Source organism: Chamaea fasciata, unplaced genomic scaffold (genome assembly GCF_029207755.1).
Source record: "Chamaea fasciata isolate MVZ Bird 193981 ecotype frontalis unplaced genomic scaffold, bChaFas1.0.hap1 SCAF_9, whole genome shotgun sequence".
NCBI classification, from domain to species: domain Eukaryota; kingdom Metazoa; phylum Chordata; class Aves; order Passeriformes; family Sylviidae; genus Chamaea; species Chamaea fasciata.
Genome location: NW_027094094.1, coordinates 3,729,400 through 3,748,674, shown reverse-complemented (window position 1 = coordinate 3,748,674; position 19,275 = coordinate 3,729,400). Strand labels below are relative to the sequence as shown.

Genomic DNA, 19,275 nt, shown 5'->3' with positions numbered 1-19,275 from the left:
TCATCATCCTCACCATCACCTGCATCCCCCACCATTGCCTGCATCCCCACCATCATCATCATCCTCACCATCATCTGCATCCCCTTCCTTCCCCGAATTTTTCTGGTGCTTTGCCCTTGAGCACTGACCCTGCCACAATTATTCTGAACATCCCTACGGAGCCACAGTGAGAAGGAATTCACACCCCCTCAGTCTGATCTTTGTGGAGTCTGCCTCCATCCCCTCCACCCTCCCCATGGCCCTCATCATCATTATCCTGCTTCAGAGGACACAGTGGGAAGGAACGTCCCAGAAAACTGGAGGAAGACTGGAGAGAAAAAGTGAAATGCAAGTGGAAAGCTGGACATTCCTGACTCTCCACAGCCGTTTAAAACAGCCCATACCTTGGCAAAAGCCAAGGCCTTTCCCTGCAAACAAAGCCAGGAAAGACCAAGGATGAACTGCTGTAGCTGTTGGCTGTGCAAGCTACAAATGCCCAGTGAAACTTTACACGACTGTCTCACCAAGCCCTTTAAAGAGTTTTAAAAAACTGTATCATTTGCTGACTCCAGAGCTATTTAATAATTCTTAATCATTATTATGTAGTCAGTTTGAACTGCAAACCCCATGAAAACATGGATTTTACTACTTAAATGAAACATGTCCCAGGACCACTTCTACTGAGATCTGAAGATGCAGTGCCCTCCTCGTCTAAGAGCCTTGCTGAGAATCAGGGCATATCAGCTCAGGTAATGGCTTTAGATTGCATCTGGAAAACTATAAATTCTTTTTTTTAAAGTAGCTCAGGAGTCCGGGCATGGAACTCATGGCATTCACACTCACATGTTTCTCTTTAAAACATTATCACTCTTACCTGTGCCAAAATACACAGAATAAAACCCCTCTTATCACAATCAAGTAGCTCTCAAACACCACGTGAATGTTTACTTGAATCCGACAGAGTGAGAACTAAAAATATTATCATAACAAGAAAATTTTCTTGCTCACCTTTCAACAGGGTCCCTCAGCATGATGATAAGTTTGGCATTGGGTTGGAAGGCATGGATAAAATCCTGGATTAGGAAGGGAGGTTCTCCTTCAGTACTGTTGTCATAGAAGAAAATCCAAGCATTGTTGTCCCACATTGTCGAGGCACTGGCCTCCCCTGGAAATGAAAAGCATCTCTGCTGCTAACTCATTCCATTCTTCCCGTTGGAGTGGAAATTGGCTGAACTTTTAAGTGCTATAGGCAGATCAAGGTTGACTCCATGAATTTCAACACACCTTAGTTCTTGCAGTGCTCTGGCTAAAGCTCCCAGAGCTGCAGCAGTCCCACTGCAGGAATGCAGGGATGGTTAAGGCAGGTTTTATTCACTGCTCTCCATAACCACACTGCTTCCTGCTGGTGGCTAACACATGCAGGTTGGTTTAATTTGAGCCGGAATGGACTGCTCAGGGTTTTAGCACATTTTCCAGTGAGGAATCATGGAATCACACAATGATCTGGGCTGGAAGGGACCATAAAGATCATCTTGTTCCCATCCCTGCCATGGGCAGGGACACCTTCCACTAGGCCAGGTGGCTCCAAACTCCATCCAACCTGGCCTTGAGGAGGCAGGAGTTTGTCCCTGCTGAAGCCTTGCAATGCGCTTTGTAGCACCCACGGGTTGTCCTTAATGCTCCCAAACCTTTGGGCAGTAGCTTGCTAAAAAATTGTAACATTTCCCACAGAAAAATGTGGAAACCACCATCCCCGGTGATCAACAGTGTGGAAAAGACAATCAGGAGAATCAGTGAGCATGTAAGAAATATTTTAAAAGCAGCTGAGATGTGTCACTGAGGTTTGAAATATTATTTTTTATATAACTATTCGTGTACAACAAGTAAACTATTTACGAACTGAGAAAGGGTTTATAGAATAACCAGTACATTTTGGTAAAATACCAGATTCTGGTATCTTTAGCATCTGAAGAAGCTCACTCAGAATGCAAGGCTACTGGGAGAAACATAATCAGTAAAAACTCTGCTGGAGTGAGGTTCAGCTGCTAAATAAATGATCTGGCGTGTTGTTTGGAATTTTGTAACCTTCTCTGTCTTTTTAAGTTATCGTGGTATTTATGTGGCACAGTACTGTTCAATAAAACATGTACAGAAGCTTCTTGGGGACCTACACTCTGTGACAGTCTAATGAAAGCTAATTCTTGCTAATGAGGTTTTTCAAATCAAAGGGAAGGAGATTAAAAAAATAATAATGTTGTAGGCTTATAGACTTGTACATTATTTCCCTGTTTTTTCTTCCTTCCTCTGCTGGGAAAGCCCAATAAAGATTTAAAAAGATGGACAAAACACAACATGAGAAAGGTACTGGCTCCAAACTTCAGCTGAACATAATGTGATTCATTAATAAAGTCTGGGAGTTGTTAGAAAACACATTAATCTTCTGTCACGTTCATTTTGCCTCTTTTCAGGAGGAGGAGATCAGGTCCATTGGCCATAGCTGGGTGTCCACAACAGCTCCGCTCTTCCATTCTAAATTAATTAGCCAAAGCACTGCCTAATCACCAGCGGGTTTCAACTTGTCAATTAAAACACAATTAGCCCAGCTCCCACGCTGGGTGAGGCAGAAACACAAAGGATTAAACAGAGGCCAGGAGCTGAGACAGCCCTGCCACAGAAACCTCTCCTGAGCCACCAGGACGTGGGGAAATGCCAAGGGGACGAGCACCTGCAGGCAGGGATTTGCTGGCAAGGGCATTCCAGGGATGGGAGTGACCTTCCTCCACCTCCCTGACAGGCACAGCCCGCCTGGCACAGCTCCCTCCAAAATGTTTGCCTTAATCGTGCCAAGGTAATTAAGGTCTATGACCTCATCGAGCCACCTATTCCTCTCTGGAGTAGATCTGATCATCCTTCACAGTTCTCTGCTCTGTTCCCTGATCACCTCGGATGTTCTGGTGGATTGATCCCAATTAGCATGGCCAAACCTGCAAACACTTCCCTACAGTTCTGCACTACCAAAAAAAAAAAAAAAAACCAAAACACAACCCAGTGCACTTACACATAAATGGGCAGATTCTCTCAACATCAGAGCCCACATTCCACAGAAACTGTGAATTCCAGCACCCAAAATCTGCAGGCAGGACACAAGTCAGGGAAAATCCCATAATCAAAAAGGTTGGAGAAGACCTCCAAGATTATCAAGTCCAACCCAAGACCACAGGCACAAAACCAAATCATGCTAAAGCATTAACAGGGCTCAAGGTGCTGCTCCATCTCAGCAAAACCTGGGGTCAGGAGGGTAAATCTTCCCACAAGATGACTGTCACGATTTTAATGAGGGGGGAAAATATATATATATTAAAAAAATATAATAATCATTCTGGTCCCTGCTGAGTTTTATCATCTTAATTTCCTGAAGCAGGCAAACAAAAATTTTCCTGACAATTTGACAGTGTTTGGTTTTGGTTTATAATACAGGTTTAATACCTGCAAAGAGAACAAGTCATGCTAAACATGAGATGAATTAATCACCAACAATTAATTATGTTTAAATACGCCAGTGCAACTCAATTATTTTTTTTGTATGGACTTAAAGATGATACGAATTATGAAATTGCCTAAAGAATGGTGCATAACCTCCGCATTCAGTCATTAATGGATTAACATCATACTGTGTTTTCACAAGTCATTCCTCTGAATTTATCTTATTAATGGTCCCATATAAACAAGTCCTGCTCAGAACATCTCGGGCTGGATCAGCCCTGTCCTCTTGGGTTCATCTCTAAACAGATGTTGGGGGTTTTTTTTTGAAAATGCAGTTATTACCCACTAGGTTTAATATCCAAAGAAGCCTAACTTTTCAAAACAATATAACATGATGAACTACTGAAATATTTACAGTTTTAATTTGATTTTTTTCTTTGCAGTCATCTGAAATAAGAAAAGGAAGATTATGAGCAAACCTGATATTCATACAAATTCATTTTGGGCTAGATGGCTTTGTTTTGTTTTTCACCAAGGTCATAAAAGACTGCCTTAATGAGTGTAATCATTCAAGACTTTTCCTGTAAACTTAATAAGAAAACCCAGCAGAACCTTAATGAAACAAGAAATGAGACCACAGGAAAAAGAAACACAAAGTGAACTCTGCAAAAAGCTGCAACAGGAGGTGGGTAATCAAAGATGTACGTTGCCAATTAGATTAGTGAATTTAATTAGTCTAAGCACTTCACCCATGAAAGGACAGGAGATATTATAAGTAGCAGGAAAATCTGCAGATGTCCTTGATGGCAGCATTTCTTAAGAACCCCATCTTGCAAATGTTGCTCCGTGTTGCAAATGTTTAATAAAGTGAATGATGGACCTAAATGGAGGCTGGGGAAGTACTGAACAAATGTGACTCAGACAAAGGCTCTGGTTTAACCAACCTAAGGCATCATCACCATCTCATCCAGCCAGCAATAGGTTAAAATTTTAGGTTGTGATGACACCAAACCCTCAATAATTCTGAGAGCAGGCAGCAAAAATCTCTTGTCTCTATTTTCTGTAGAATTGTGACTTCAAACCTACTTGAAAAGTCTCTTTTTGACAGGGAACTGTCACTTGCACAACTACTTTTTGAAAGGAATGTGTCTGGTTTCCCTGTGAAATAAGACTGGTAAAATTCCCATCCCCTCAGTTTTCTGGATTTAGCAGACAGAAAAAGCAGAATTTAGAAGTTTTTGATGGACAATGGACCAGAGTGGATGAGCCCAGTGGATTGACCACTGTGTGTCATGGAAAGTAGTCCAAGGATCCTTCCCTAGAGCCCAGTGCTCACCATGGACTTCCATAAAGTACAATAAGACAGCACCACTAGGCCATTTTTAGTGGTAATTAGGTAATTTAATACCAATCAATTGTATCAATTTCTTCTGTTGGAGCTTGAGAAGAGCCACTGGGGGCTTTTGCTACCATATCTCCCACCAGCTCCAGGATTTCTGCAGCACCCAGTGTGTGTCACAACACCACAGCTACTGATTTATCCCAGACATTGCTCCAGCATTTGGAACCGAAGCCACAATCCCAGCACTACAGGCAATCCCCTCATAGTTGTGCTTAGAGTGGATGTGGCACTCGGGGACATGAGTTAGTGGTGACCTTGGATGAGCTGGGGGAATGGATGGACGTGATGATCTTAGAGGGCCTTTCCAACCTAAATGATCCTATGAAAACCAAAATGAAAACTTGTGTTTGAAGGAGTCACCAAGGTCACTCTCATTCTTGGGAAAAAACCAGCAAAAAACCCACATTAATTAAATGCTGATGTTCATCAGATACACAGCACTCGCTCAGGAATTTTCTAAAGATAATCACAGCTTCTTAACAAAGAAAGAAGGAAAAGAAAGGCTGCAGGAAAAGAAAGCCAAGAGCTTCCAGAGAAGAGCAATGTCAGGGGCTCTGTGCTGAGAACCAGCCACAAAATCTCCCTCTGGTGCCTCAGCTCTGAGCGCTGCCCATGGGGAGCTACAGAGAATTTTGGGGCTGTTTTTGCCCTACCAATGATGATGTTGTTCCTCTTGCCCCTCTCCTTCACTGCATCACTCTGCAGCACACTCTGGATCTGATGTGCTGCCAAGTCAAACAGATCCAGGTAATCCTCCACCGGGTATCGGTCATGAAATCCATCCCTCAGCCGGATGATTCCTGAAAAAAAAAAAAACAGAGAAAAAGAGAGAATTAAAATCAGCAATTACAGCAACAACAGGGCAAGGCTAACCACTGGTGCAAACCAGGGTGGTTTCACAGATGTGGCTGGCCCCGAGCCAGCCAACATCAGCACGAGATCAGACCGACCAAGTGCAACCCTCAGAAAAAAGCGCCAATAATGGAGTGGCTGAGATCTGAGATACTGAATGATTACACCATAAATTCACACTGATAGGAAATATTTTAAGTGCTCTGTTTTGTAGTCCCTGCATGAATGAGCTTGGATTTATCTTCTTCTAAATTTAGCTTTTGCAAGGAATATAGAAGAGAAGATTCTACTTCCATTTGCACCCATGTAAATTGCAGTAATATTGGACTCCCACTAGATTTACTGTTTTGAGATTGAGCAGAGGCTCTGATGCCAAATATGCAAATCAAAACACACTGGGAAATCATTCATGGTTTTTTTCCTTTCACAGGTATGCAAATAAAGCTCCACGGTAGTATCTCATTTTTCTCCTCTCCTTCCCTACACTCCAGGGTGAGTGCAGTATCACCTTCCCCCTGCATTTCTCAGCATCTTGCGCCGCATCCTGTGATTTTTATACTCCTTTTCCCACCCCTGTTTCCAAATCTAGTCTCACTTCTCCATTTGCTGTACATGCTCCCCACACAGGACTTCTCAGCTCTCCCTTTCTTGTTCCCACAAGGCCAATAATTATCAATTATGTGAGAGGAAAGCTCAGCAAGGGAGTTCTTTTGTCCATTGCCTCTGATTTTCCCCTTTAGGAAAGTGGGATTTAATGAGGGTAGAAGAAAGTTCAACAGCATATTTTGACTTGTTTTGAGGGAGGGGGAAATGTGCAAGCATGGTGCTACAGACACAGCCTTGGTTTGTTGCCACCCCACTCCTGGGAACAGAAACAGTGGCAAGGAGCCAGGAAGGAGAGAGAGACAGTCAAGCTGAGACAAGGTCCTGTGGAGAATCCACCATCCCAGCAGAAGGGGAAAGGAGTGATTTGTGAAATGGGGCCTCCCCAGAGGGCTGTTCAACTTCAGCTGAAATTAGTCAGTCTCATAAAAATCCACTGAATCAGAGGATGCCATTGAACAAGGAGACTTTCTTGTCCAACTTAAGTGCTAGAAACCAAACCAAGTTAATAGCCAGGAGCACGGGAGTCACAACCACTCGCTGGCTGTCTCAATTTCTCTTGTGTATTTGTCACATTCTCTGTTTTTCTTTTTTTAATTCTTAAATAGTAACCGTTAGGTAATGTACTTTTAAGGCAGAATTAAAGGACTGAGCAAGGAATAAACTTGATCTTCCATTCTCAGTGGCAGACGGCTGAGATGATCAGAAGGTCATGCCTACAGATCCCTCTCCCATGAGACCATGAGCTCTGCAGTGTTTCCTCATTCTCCAGCTTTACAAGACGACTTCAAAAAACCTGAATTATTCAAAGAATGTTCTCTTCAAGCATCAGCACTTTGTCCCCAGTGGCTGACCACAAGACTCTGCAAGTGTAGGGTTTGTGAATGCCAGCACAGAGATAGGAATTCACCCTTGTTCTCAAGTTAGATGCACTCCAGCCTGATTTTTTACATTCTTCTGCCTGTTTGGTAGGTCAGGTTCAGAGCTTTAGTGAGCCCAGTCTTGCTGAAGTTGGGTGCATTACCTCCTCCAAAATTCATTCCAAATATTTATGTTGAGGTTAATGTAAGTGGAGGGAACTATTTGGTGTAAAACATTTTAGTTTAAGGTATCAGCTGGGTTCAGCCTTCCCTGCCAGCACTACCATGGAACACAAAATCCTCCACAGATTTTGCTGACAGTCCCTTGTTTTCAACACTTTATCTGAACATGAGAAAAAGTTGTGGCTACCCCTGGATCCCTGGAAGCGTCCAAAGCCAGGTTAGATATTGAGGCTTGGAGCACCCTGGGATAGTGGGAGCTACCCTGCTCCATGGCAGGGGTGGCACTGGAAGAGCTTTAAGGTCCCTTCCAACCCAAACTATTTTATAAATCCCATGTTTTGTCTTCAGTCAGCTGCTGACCGTGATGAACAAGTCCCTTCTCATGGGTCTTCAAAGAGCACCAAAATGCTTTTCTTTGTCTGACTTGGTTTCACTCCTCAATTCACACTGGTGCCTCCCATGTTTCTCAAACAGGACTAAATTACCTCAAAAGCAAAGCTGTATTTTTGTCACATTGGTTTACATCTTAGTTTACAAGAAAGTATTTAGAAAATGTCCAAAGTATTTATTTTGGCAACTTTCTTATGGCTTTTGCGAAGGAAGAAAATTGAAAATTTAACAGCAAAATCATGAAATTCCATCTCTGTGGCTGAGAGCTCCTCACCAAGAAGCAAGGAACAAAACCCTGTCTGCAGGAACTCAGAGGTTCTTCTGGGATCCAGGGCACAGGGAAACAAGATGGAAATTACAAGAGCACATGTAGGAGAAATAAAGAATTTGAGGTATGATTTCAAAATAAAGAACAAAAGCAGAACTGCTGGTGTCCCAATGCCTCAGAAAGTGTTCTTCCTTGCCTTTAGCCACAGAAATTCATTATTTTTCCCATTCTAAAGTAACTTAGAAAAGCACCAAAAGAAAGTAGTGATCAAACTCCTCCCTCCAGTGCCAATTTTTCCAGTTCCAAAGTCTGTGTCTGCCATAAAGCAACAGTTAATGAGAAACAGAAATTAAGATGTCACTAAAATAAGGAGAATCTTCCTCTTGGAAACGGTAAAATCACTGAAAAGTCTTTGATCTTTGGTACCAAAGTAATACAAAGTGAGGGCATGCCAGCATTTAACAGCCAGACCCAAGAAGAGAAAAATCCAGTGCCTGGGTGGAATACAGAAGGCACAACATCCATCCACATGTTGGATGTTGGGAGCAGTTAGGAAATTAAAATGGGTCTTCTGCAGCCCATCTAATGTCTAACCACAAGACTGACCTTCCTCAGCAGCCAGAGAGAGATAAGAAGGAGAGAAACACTTCAGATGGATGAAATTCTGCGCTCAGCCCCACGGCCCCAAGACACCCTTTGGAAGTGCAGTCACGAGGGGTGGATGCCTTTTGCTCTAGCTGGCCACAACCCCAGCTATTCAAGTCTGCCTTCAGAGATGGAAATACTGATATCATCCAGGAAAAGTATCAAAAATATGTGCAGGGCCCTGAGTGTGAGAGAGATTCCTCATGTGGAGCATCTCCACTGCTCAGTGTTGGCCAGAGCTGTGCCACTAACGAAGCTCCTGCCACAGCTGTATTTACTGAACCATAAGGACTGAAATTTTAAATAGTGACCCATCATTTATTGATGTAAAAAAAGGCTTCACAGAATTTAGCAATACAAAACTGTCACTGCTGCTCTTCAACTCCCCCATGACAACCTAACAGTTTCTCTTCTTGCTTCTATAAATTTTTAAGGTCGGTTTTACGCGCTGTTTTTGTTTTCCCTCAGATTTTCCAAACCGTGGCAAACAAACCAAACGAAATGTGCATTTCCTCAAGAGGTTTAACCCAAAACAACACTGAACAAAAGTAGGTTGAGCATCCACCACCCGGATCTCTCAAAACCATCAATCTCCAGCGGTTTCTCGACAAGCCAACACAGAGCAGATCTCTAAAGTTGATCCCAAATACTTATGAAATTTTGAGAGACAACCTGCCTGGGTAGCAAAGGACATTTTGACTCACCAAAGCGTTTCCTGGTCCACCAGTGGGGCTCCTTGATGGCCGAGAAGCAATTTCTCAGCAAGCCAATATGGAGCAAACCTACAAACTTCATCCCAAATACTTACAAAATTTTGAGACGACCTGCCTGGATAGCAAAAATGAGCTTTTCACTCACCAAAGCGTTTCCTGGTCCACCAGTGGGGCTCCTTGATGGCCGAGAAGCGGACGTCGGGGTGCAGCCTGAGGCGGTCGTACAGGTCCGTGGTGCCACACTTGGGCTGCCCGATGATGTAGAAGTGTGGGAGGCAGCGCAGGCGGTAGTGCTTGTCCTTATAGTGGTACAGGTGGTTCCAGAACACCTTCCTGAGGTAATCGAAAATGATCCGAAAGCGCTTGGAGTACAGGGCGTAGGAGTTGGTGGCGTAGGGATCCGTGGTTGTGTTCCCTCGGTACTCTTCGTACCAACAAGGGTTCTTGCTGTTTGGGAGGAATTTGTCAGGAATTACCGAAAACATCTGCAACATAAAGAACAACAATTTCAGTCAAGGCAGTAAGCAATTAACAGTTACACTTTTCTTACTTAGCACGGTGAGAGAACAGAAACACTACCTGGGTTTTTCTACCTACAAAGTCAACCCCATTTATTGCTTCTGATGGCACCAGGACGAAATCCTGTGCAACCCACTGGACTAGGAGACAACTATTTAGAAATCTTTTTATTTTAAGGCCAGAAAGGGCCTCAATAATCCCCTCAACTCTTCTGCAGCCCCAGGAACTGAAATTTTAAAGTCAAACACCTAATACTCAAATCAAATCACCTCCCAGTTTTTAACTCTGAAATACAAGGGTTGCAATGATTTTCAGGAAGGCGCCCTGGCAAGCAGTTATTAGAAAGGCTCTTTTCTTATTTATCATTTCAGGTGACAGGTAAATCTAAGTCACAATGATTTTGCATGGGAGAAGGTAAAAGTTCAGTGATGTTGTACAGCTATCAGAAGACTGGCTGATTTTTTGCTTCAGGTGTCAAGACCATTTATAGACCCCATCCATCCTGCCCGTGACTCAGAGGGGTGTGACCTACAATATCAGCTTCTCAGCTGCTGTGAATCAGGAGACTCTAGATGTAAATCACTGTATGAACATCCAAGCAGTTGCACTTTTTTATACCTAGGCAAAAGATGGATCCAGAAGCCTTGAAATAAGGACGTAAAAAGCCGTTCAAGACACGCCTCAATTCATACTTACATGTGGCTCTTGCTTCCTCAGCTCTTCTAAATCAGGGCGCTGCCTCGTTATAAACTCTATCTTTGAAGTAATGGTGTCAATAATTAATTTAATGCTTGGATAATCCTTTACATATGAAATATTCATTTTTGAAGGCTGGTAATAGTCTTTCATGTCACTAAGGCTTTCATTGTCCATTAGGCTGGGATTGCTAGCAAAAGCTCCGTAATGGAAGGGAGATGGGATCAGCAACAGGCCATGCTTGGCTCCAGTCAGTATGTAGGATACCATCACCAGAGTCATTATGATCAACCCAAACATCAAACTGCAGAGCTTCCCCTTCCTCAGGCAGAAAAACCCATTCCAGCTCTCACAGTGATCAGTCCTCACTTCCAGAACCGCGAGCCACTTCATCTGCTTCCTGTCAGTGTACAAAGGGATTTTGTTTTCTCCTCTGCACACAGGACACTTCTGGTTATTGTGATCGGGTCCACGGCATCTGAAACACTGTCTGTGCAGGTCATTTGGTAATAAATGTATGCAGCAATTAATGCAATACCTCATATTACTACCGTTAAACTCCTACATTAATGAGCCAAGCACAGGCATAAAAATGTTTCTGAAGCATGTGAGTCATCTTCTGCAAGTCTGAAATTATTTCATTCCTGGAGTGGTTCTACAACTACTCAGCAATGCAAAAGGACAGATTCAAAACAGAATAAAAAGTGACATGTGTCACAGAAAGAAAAAGAAGCCCCAGTCACCACCAACACACAAAAATAGATGTACTCTGGATGTGGTTCCCAAGAATTTGGCTCAGTAAGAGGAATGTGGCGAAGTAAGGATCAGCTACAAAACTGGCTCAAGTTTTTCCCATTGAACAAAATGAGAAGGAAGAAAAATTGTTACGTAGTGTGAAAATATGCAAAAAATAAAAGTAAGTCATTGTCCTCTGCTTTATGCTGGAATAGGCAGGTATGGGTAGAAATTTCCAGGTTCCCTTAAAACAAGCAGGTTCCAAACCGCACCACTGCTGCTGGAAGCTTCATCTTCCCCAAGGTGGTTCCACAGAGATGCATTGTCCAGCCTAGAGAAACAAACCCAGATATTTATATACACCCAGACATCACATCCACATCATCCACAGCCATAGCAAAGCGCAGCCCAGCACGAGTCATTTCAGATTTCTATTTGAAACACGCCTGCCGTTTGCCAAGGCTGTTAATTACAGCACTCAGGACATTAAACCCAGGAAACATTTGGCTCCAGGTTCACAGTGAGCTGCCCCTGATTTTCCATCACCCATCTGCTCACATCTATGACTGGTTGCTACCACAGGTAACACTACACGACTCACTAACTCACCCAACAGATCTTAATCTGCTCTTGAAATATGGGAGCATTTCTGGACAGTATCCAGTGACACAGGTTTAAATAATTACACTCTATCTGCTCCTGGGGACTATAAATTAACAGTTCTGAAGTGGGGTAGGACCCTGTTTGAGGCAGGGATAAGGTAACAGTCTTCTTTCAAACATTGGGAGATAAAAAGCTAAACAAAAAAAAATCAAAAGGCACAAGTAAAACATTCAGCAAAGTGAAGGGATTAAAAAACAGACACAAGAAAAAGGCTAATGACAGGATCTCAGGTTTCTGCACCAAATGATGGGTCCTCTTATTACTCACCAAATCAGAGAAGTATAATCATTACTATTATGAGTCCCACAATTTGACTATTTTGCCTTTAGCTCCATCAACACCTATTTTTAATGCTTAAGCAACACTGCTATAATTCTAGATAATAACTCCTGGTTCATTCCTACAAAAGTGTCCTGATCAAATGGGGCAGTAACTTCAGATCCCACATTTATCATCTTTCTTCTGGCTGCATTCTTGTACAAGACAAAGTACAAATTATTTGTATTCTGATGTTTCTCCCACTGAACACTGTCACATATTGGAGGATTTCTGCAATCAGAACAAGTAGGCTGTGTCTCAGGGACTCAAGAATAATTGGATAAATAATGAACAAAAGTATTTGCAAAATACTTTCCTTCCCCCCCCCCCCAAAACAAAAGTTCATTTCCTTAATGAGTTTATTCTCTAAGCCAGATGAGGCAGACAGAAATCACAGCATAATCATTACTATGTTTAAACCAAAGGGAGAGAAATCAGTGCAAGACTTCTCAGAGAGACCAGTCTTAAAAACTTCTCCAAAGGAGCAAAGCTGTGATGATTTTGACAGAAGTTTGAACAACTGGAGATATTAAACCAGATTAATGTGGGTTACTTTAAACCTAGAAAGTTTATGCTTCCTTATGCATAAAATATCCTCCCAGTAACTGTCCAAAAGAAAAAGAGGAACTGTGGAAAGGAGCCAAGATTGGAAAGACCTTGATGGTTGTCCAAACACCACCAATGGTGGCGAGGAGGAAGACAAGAAAGGGAAGTCCTGACAAGAAGGGAGAAGTTTTCACTTCCCAAGTAAATATTTCAGGCAGAAATAAGACCCTGATCAAACATTTTCAAAGAGGAAACAAACATCCACATCTAAGAGAGGAAGTAATGAAAACAGAGATGACTCAAAAAAATAAAATACCGTAAGAAAAAGAGAGGAGGGAGATGAGGATCATCATCACAAACAATTAGAAAGGGAAGGTGAAAAAAAGCCCCTCTCAAAAAAGAAGCACGAAGAGGATACAGGTTAAAGCAGTACCTAGAAAAGATCTGGTAACTAAAATTCACCCTACAGCATCTCTTCAATTATATTTATCATGCTCTACACATTTGTTTCTATGCAATCCTTCTACCCTGAACTCCTCCTCTTTGACATCCACCTCAGTACCCTCCCAGACCTCTGCTCTCCTCAGCTCTCTTTGCTGTTTATTTTCATAGACCAGTTCCTATGCACTGGCTACTTAAAAACAAAGAAAAAAAATCGAATTTATCCTCCACTCCTCTTCTAATTGGGATCTGCAGCCTGCTCAGTGACACTGACTGAACAGATTTATCTGAGATAGCCTCATGGGATCAATTCCAGGTTTGTGTATTTGACATCAATTCTTAATTTTTTTAAAATGAGCAATCAGAAATACATGAATGAATGCAGACCACAGGACCTTAGAAAAACCACACAACTTTCTCTGTCCTATTCTACGTCCATTTGTGTGTTAATAAAAATGGACTGGAATTTATTGAACCCTTCCCAGATGCAGACACTTCGCATAAAAATCTGCTACAAATATTACAAAGCCAAGGAAAAACCATGTTAAGTACATCTTTGACAGGTGAAGAAACAGGTTTATCAGGAAGCTGATACAAGGGGGAAAAAACCAGAAATATGTTTAGGCTATAGTAAAACTGGGATATTAATCACACCAGTCATGAGGAGAAATTTAAAGTTCCACCAGCAACGATAACTCTGCCAGCCCATGCACAAGCACTGCATCAGGCTGCTTAATTAGATGATCAGTTTGATGACCTATCACAGGACAATGACAGATCACTCAGCTAATAAAACAGAGACATTGATCTCATTTTTTTTTAATAACTGCTAGTTGCCAACACACCATTTTACAGGATTTTCCACTGTCACGTTCATGAAATAAAAGAATTGAATTGTAATAAACACATAAAAGGATATAACACCCTAGTGCCACACCCTTCTCTTTCCCAAGAAGCTTTTGATAGAAGCTCATTCCCTAAGATTTTACCATGGCACGAAGGATGCTCACCAGAAGGGCAGGATCTTCCCCCAGCCCTCAACTCCCTCATTCACCCCATGAAATCAAGACGTCTACAGTGCCTTGTTTTTGTTCCTTCCATCCAACATTCCCAGCAGCCACAACCACAGCCACCAGCACACGTCACCTCTTTGTATTCCACTCCTGAGAGCAGAAGGATGTGGATTGCAGGCAGAGGGAAGGTTATGAGGCTTGAGCTGGTAATAAACCATGTGTGTCTCCTTATATTTTAGCTGCAAAGCTGCTGGCTGTTCACTGGCAGAAAATTACTCTCTTTACACAACAAGCAGTGTCTTTGTATATTGAATAATGTAGCATGTAATTTCCCCTTGTTGAAGGGAAGGGTGAATTATTTATGACCACGTCCATACTGCATTTGTCAGCTGTACATTAACGCGTGCCAGCCCTAACCACAGAGCAGAAATCAGCAGCAACCTTTGCAAGCTCCTTGGCCAAAAGCAACCCTCCTCATAAAAATAAGGATCTCTGGGAATAGCCTAAGGAGGAAATATGGATGTGCAAGATGACACACAGTGGAATGGGGGGGGGGGAAAAAAGGAAAAGGTCTCTTAGATTTCAATGTATTCCCACTGAAGCCAGGGGGACTTTGCTCCAAACTGAAGCAGGCTCAAGCTAACAAAGGTATTTATATGCAACAGAGAACTTAATAGCAAACAGGTGAGATCTTTTAAAGCCGCTTTGCCTGAGCAATTCCTGCATTCCAGCTCCAATGAGCTGTGGGCTCAGGATGCAGGAGAGGAGGCTGGCAGGTAACACTGGCAGGAACCACAAAAGCAAACAGCAAAAGCCTGAGCTGCCTGCTCAAACCTCACACCAAAGCACTGAAAATACAGCATCCACCAGGCCCTGCTCATCTCACAGACAGGGCAAAAAGAGACATTCCCCTCAAAAAATAACATGCAAGATTTTTCATCATTCACACGGGTTTTGTTGACTGAATAGAAAATATCTGAAATTCTGTATTGTTCCTATTAAATAAACATTTAATAAAATTCCTCCCCTTCCTCTTTAAGGATTGTAAGGGAAGATTGCAACCAAAATGGCTACAGAATCTCAAAATCATGAAATTACTGAGATTGGAAAGACTCTCCAAGATCATCAAGGCCAAGCATTAACTGAGCACTGCCAAGGCCAGCACTGCCTCATGTCCCCAAGTGCCACAACTACAGAGCTTTTAAATCCCTCCAGTGACAGTGACTTCACCACTGCCCTGGGCAGTTCCAGTGCTCAACAACACTTCTGATGAAGAAATTTTCCCTAATATCCAACCTAAACCTCCACTGATGCAACTTGAGGCCATTTCCTCTTGTCCTAATGCTTGTCCCTTGGGAGAAGAGACCAACAGGCTATAAAATGCAATTACTTTCATCTGCTCAGTCATGGAGCTAAAATTCTCCTCCTCTGTGAATAAGATGAAACAGATTGAACAGATTTTACACATATATACCTATGTGCATGACCTGTTTTCCAGGTCATCAGTTCCTTAATATTTAATATGCTTCCCTTTCTTTCAAAACTCTTTAAAATAAAGATAAATCAAACTTTTGCTGGTGCTCTTCAGGCTAAATTTTGCAGTAGCCTTGTTACTTCTAATCACAGTCAGCTTCTCCTCCCATCACATGAAAAGGTGGCTGTTAACCTCTTATAAACACATTTCAGGTACACCAGGAGCACATTTCTCATCCGAGGGTATAAATGTTCCCCTGAATTGACGTCAGTGGAGCTACAGCACTTTGTTTCCTCCCTTCACACAATATAATTGAAGATTTCAGGTAAATCAGTCCTGATGGACAGGTCACAACCTAAAATGTCTCAGGCAAGTGAGAAAATAATCCACCAGCTCTCAGATTAGATGGGATGAAGCCTAACCGAAAAGCTACAGATGCTATAAAATTAAGGATAAACACTTCTATCCAAAAAAAAACCCAAACAAAAGATTAGGTAAGGTAATACTGCTGAATCATCTGGCCAGTAACATTACATTGCTCCTAATTTAATATACCTAATGCCATTCTTAGAGTACCAGCTATGTTATTTTATCCATAAAATGGAAATTTTATCCATAGTCTCCTAATTGTTTCCACTAATCTGGATAAATATTCCTACTGCCTAAGTGCCTTCCCCCCCAAATCAGGGAGGTTTGTTTAAATCAAGTTCTCAGTTTGCTCTGCTGATGTTTTTTGAAATCTCGGAGCAAAGCTGAACCCACGCCCTCCACGAACGCTCCAGAAATGAACTTCCCTGTGGAAATGTTTCCCTCTGAAGAGCTCCTGTGAAGACAAGGCTGTCATTAGTCACAGAGAGATGTAGGTCTGGAACTGAAGGGCTGCCCACAGTCCTACCATGATAAACTTTCCATGACTCACATCAAGAGGAATGGAAACATGAAAGGGCAAAGTGAGGCTGGCGGAGTGAAATCCTCCTAACATTTTTATATGGAAGAAAAAGCCCAACAATATTTAGTAGCAATGCAGCACAACCATGTAATTCCTTTTCCATTCCTCCGTCACCCAGTGCAACACTCTCCATGTACAACAGCAATTCCTCAGCCCATGCAGGATAAATTTATGACCTCTGGACACAAAAAAACTACAAAACCTTACAATTACAGATATTTTTTAGCTATCAAACTCACTGGAAATGGTTGGAATTGAAGCAGACTACAGGCAGCACCAAAACAACCTAAAGGATTTGTACAAGAGTAGTGAAGTATTTGTACAGCAGGAGGAAGTTCATCCTGTGAGCGGGCAGGTTGTACCATTTCAATAAAAAATACCCCAGTAGAAGTAATAAAATTTAAACTAAATTAAAAAGAAATAAGATTATGCAAGGCAAAGAGAGAACTAATCATAGACTTTCTCTCTCCTGCTTACTGGACGCACTTGGCTCCTCAAGTTAACATTTTTGGAAATAAACTTTGCCTGAACTCACATCTATTTACCTCAGAGAAATCAGAAGATGCCAGAAAGATGATATGTCAATAAAAAGAGGATCATGAATCACTGACCTCTGCAAACTTCTGGCAGGAAAAAAAAAAAAAAGGGAAAAAAACCCGAACCAAAACAATAAAAACAAGCAAAAAGCAATTGCAGTGATTTAGAAAAGCCACAGGACTCATTACAAAGCTCAGCAACCTCCTGCAGACTGAAGTTATGTAAAGCTCCTTTATTTACTTAAACCCCCTAATTTTTAAAGAATCATCAATAAATGCAACTCCCAAGATGCTGGATAAACCCATGGAACCACTTTCAAGGCAATCAGTTGGAAAACAGGAACATCCTAAAAGCAAGAATAGGTGGCCACAGCCCACGGTTACACACTCAACCTGTTGAACAACTGCTGAACATTCGTTCAAGCCTAAAATTTTCTTTAAAGTATCCATGTCATGGCCTTTTAAAGCCAAAGAAAACCTCCTGTATCACCACTGAATCAGCAATCTCGCCTAAAAAACAACGGCGGCTTCTTCCATAACCCAGCTGGTTTCTTTCTCAGAATCTAATCCAAACACAATCTGCTCCTTCCTCATCCATACACTTCCAAATAAAATGTGAGAATGGAAAAATTTCCCTGCTCCACGTGCAGAAAAAGATCAGCAAAGTCCCCTAAAATCAGCGTAACAGTCGTCATTTCAATCACATAAGGATGACTCCTATTATTTGGGCTGCAATGCTCAGGAAATAGTTCCTGAGCTTGAATCACCACTCAATTAGGGCATAAACACTGCCTGAATAAACAGATTCTTGGAAGAAGGGAAGAAAGAGTGGGGATTGGGAAGGGGAGTTCCCCGACCTCGATCAGTGACAGCAGAGTCACTGACAGCTCTCCCCCAGAAACATGTTATTGCACCTGAAGCCTTGTGCAAGTTCCTGGAAATTACCAAGCTCCAGTTCCTTGCACTCCTAACATGCCCCAGCCACATGTTCTAATGTGTTACTGTTTGGTCTGCCTGGAGAATGTGAAAATAACAGAACTCAGTATTATCCGTTTTTAAATTAAAGCATTTTTCAGCAGGAAAAAAAAACAACCCACTAATTGTACTTAATGACTTCAGTGCTCCTTCTTTCTGTTCTATCTGATTTCAATCAGTCTAAATGAGATTCATCACTTACTTTTAGGGCTACTGCAAAATAAAAATTGCAGGCAGGAAAATAAAATAGAACTAAAAATCAGCAATTTCTCCAGAAATACAGATCCAAAAAAACTCTGGAAGAAAAAAAGCCCCAGCAGCGGCCACCCAACCTGTGGCAGCACACGCCTGGAGCTCCTGTGTCAGGGCAGAGCCCCCATCAGCGTGTTTAAATCCTCCCTCTTGTACAAACATGGAGCAGAGTGCTGTTCTCATACATTTCTGAGGATGTTTGGAGCAGAATTTTGCCTGCAGTACACACTGGCTTCTCAACTCCTGATCAAAACTTGCTGCCTACGATGTGCAACAGCTCCAGCAATTCATCTTTTCCCTTCCCTTAGTTCCTATTCATCTCACATAGCGCCTTGCTACAGAATCACTGACAGGTTTATATTGAATATGAAAGAGTTGCACACTGTAGAAAAAAAACTGGGTCTTTACATAAATTACTCCAGTGCATTTCTTCTCACAAAAAGCCACTTTAATCCACTTTCAGAAATCGTTCTGCACGGTGGAAGTTTTGTGTCTTTATTTTCAATCCTCACAGTAACTGCGAGCAACCTCCCAACAGACCCCACATGGTCCTGGGGGTCCTTCCATGGAAACAAGGATAAACCAATGCACTCATCCCACTGGGGTCACAGATTCCCTTCCCAAAAATCTGGAGCCAGATTAGAAAGTTCTGACATTCAGAACACAACAACAAATTGCATTTATTTAACAAAAACCGGGCCGTCCCTCATTAAAATGATCGATTCACCAAGAGCCAGAATAAAGTAGTGATGCCATGGGGAGTTAATTTTTATCACTTCC

General features: G+C 42.1%; 1 protein-coding gene across 2 annotated transcripts in view; it reads right to left on the bottom strand.

Moving 5' to 3' along the window:
* CHST15 (carbohydrate sulfotransferase 15) overlaps positions 1-19,275 on the bottom strand; it is a 44,977-nt gene that overhangs the window by 7,938 nt on the left and 17,764 nt on the right. For both annotated transcript variants that reach the window (XM_066190763.1, XM_066190764.1), the window contains exons 2-5: positions 10,594-11,659; positions 9,524-9,863; positions 5,518-5,664; positions 988-1,144 (exon numbers count right to left, since the gene is read on the bottom strand). In XM_066190763.1, the coding sequence (XP_066046860.1) occupies positions 988-1,144; positions 5,518-5,664; positions 9,524-9,863; positions 10,594-11,136 (1,187 nt within the window). In that variant the 5' untranslated portion in view covers positions 11,137-11,659. The remainder of the gene's footprint in view (positions 1-987; positions 1,145-5,517; positions 5,665-9,523; positions 9,864-10,593; positions 11,660-19,275) is intronic.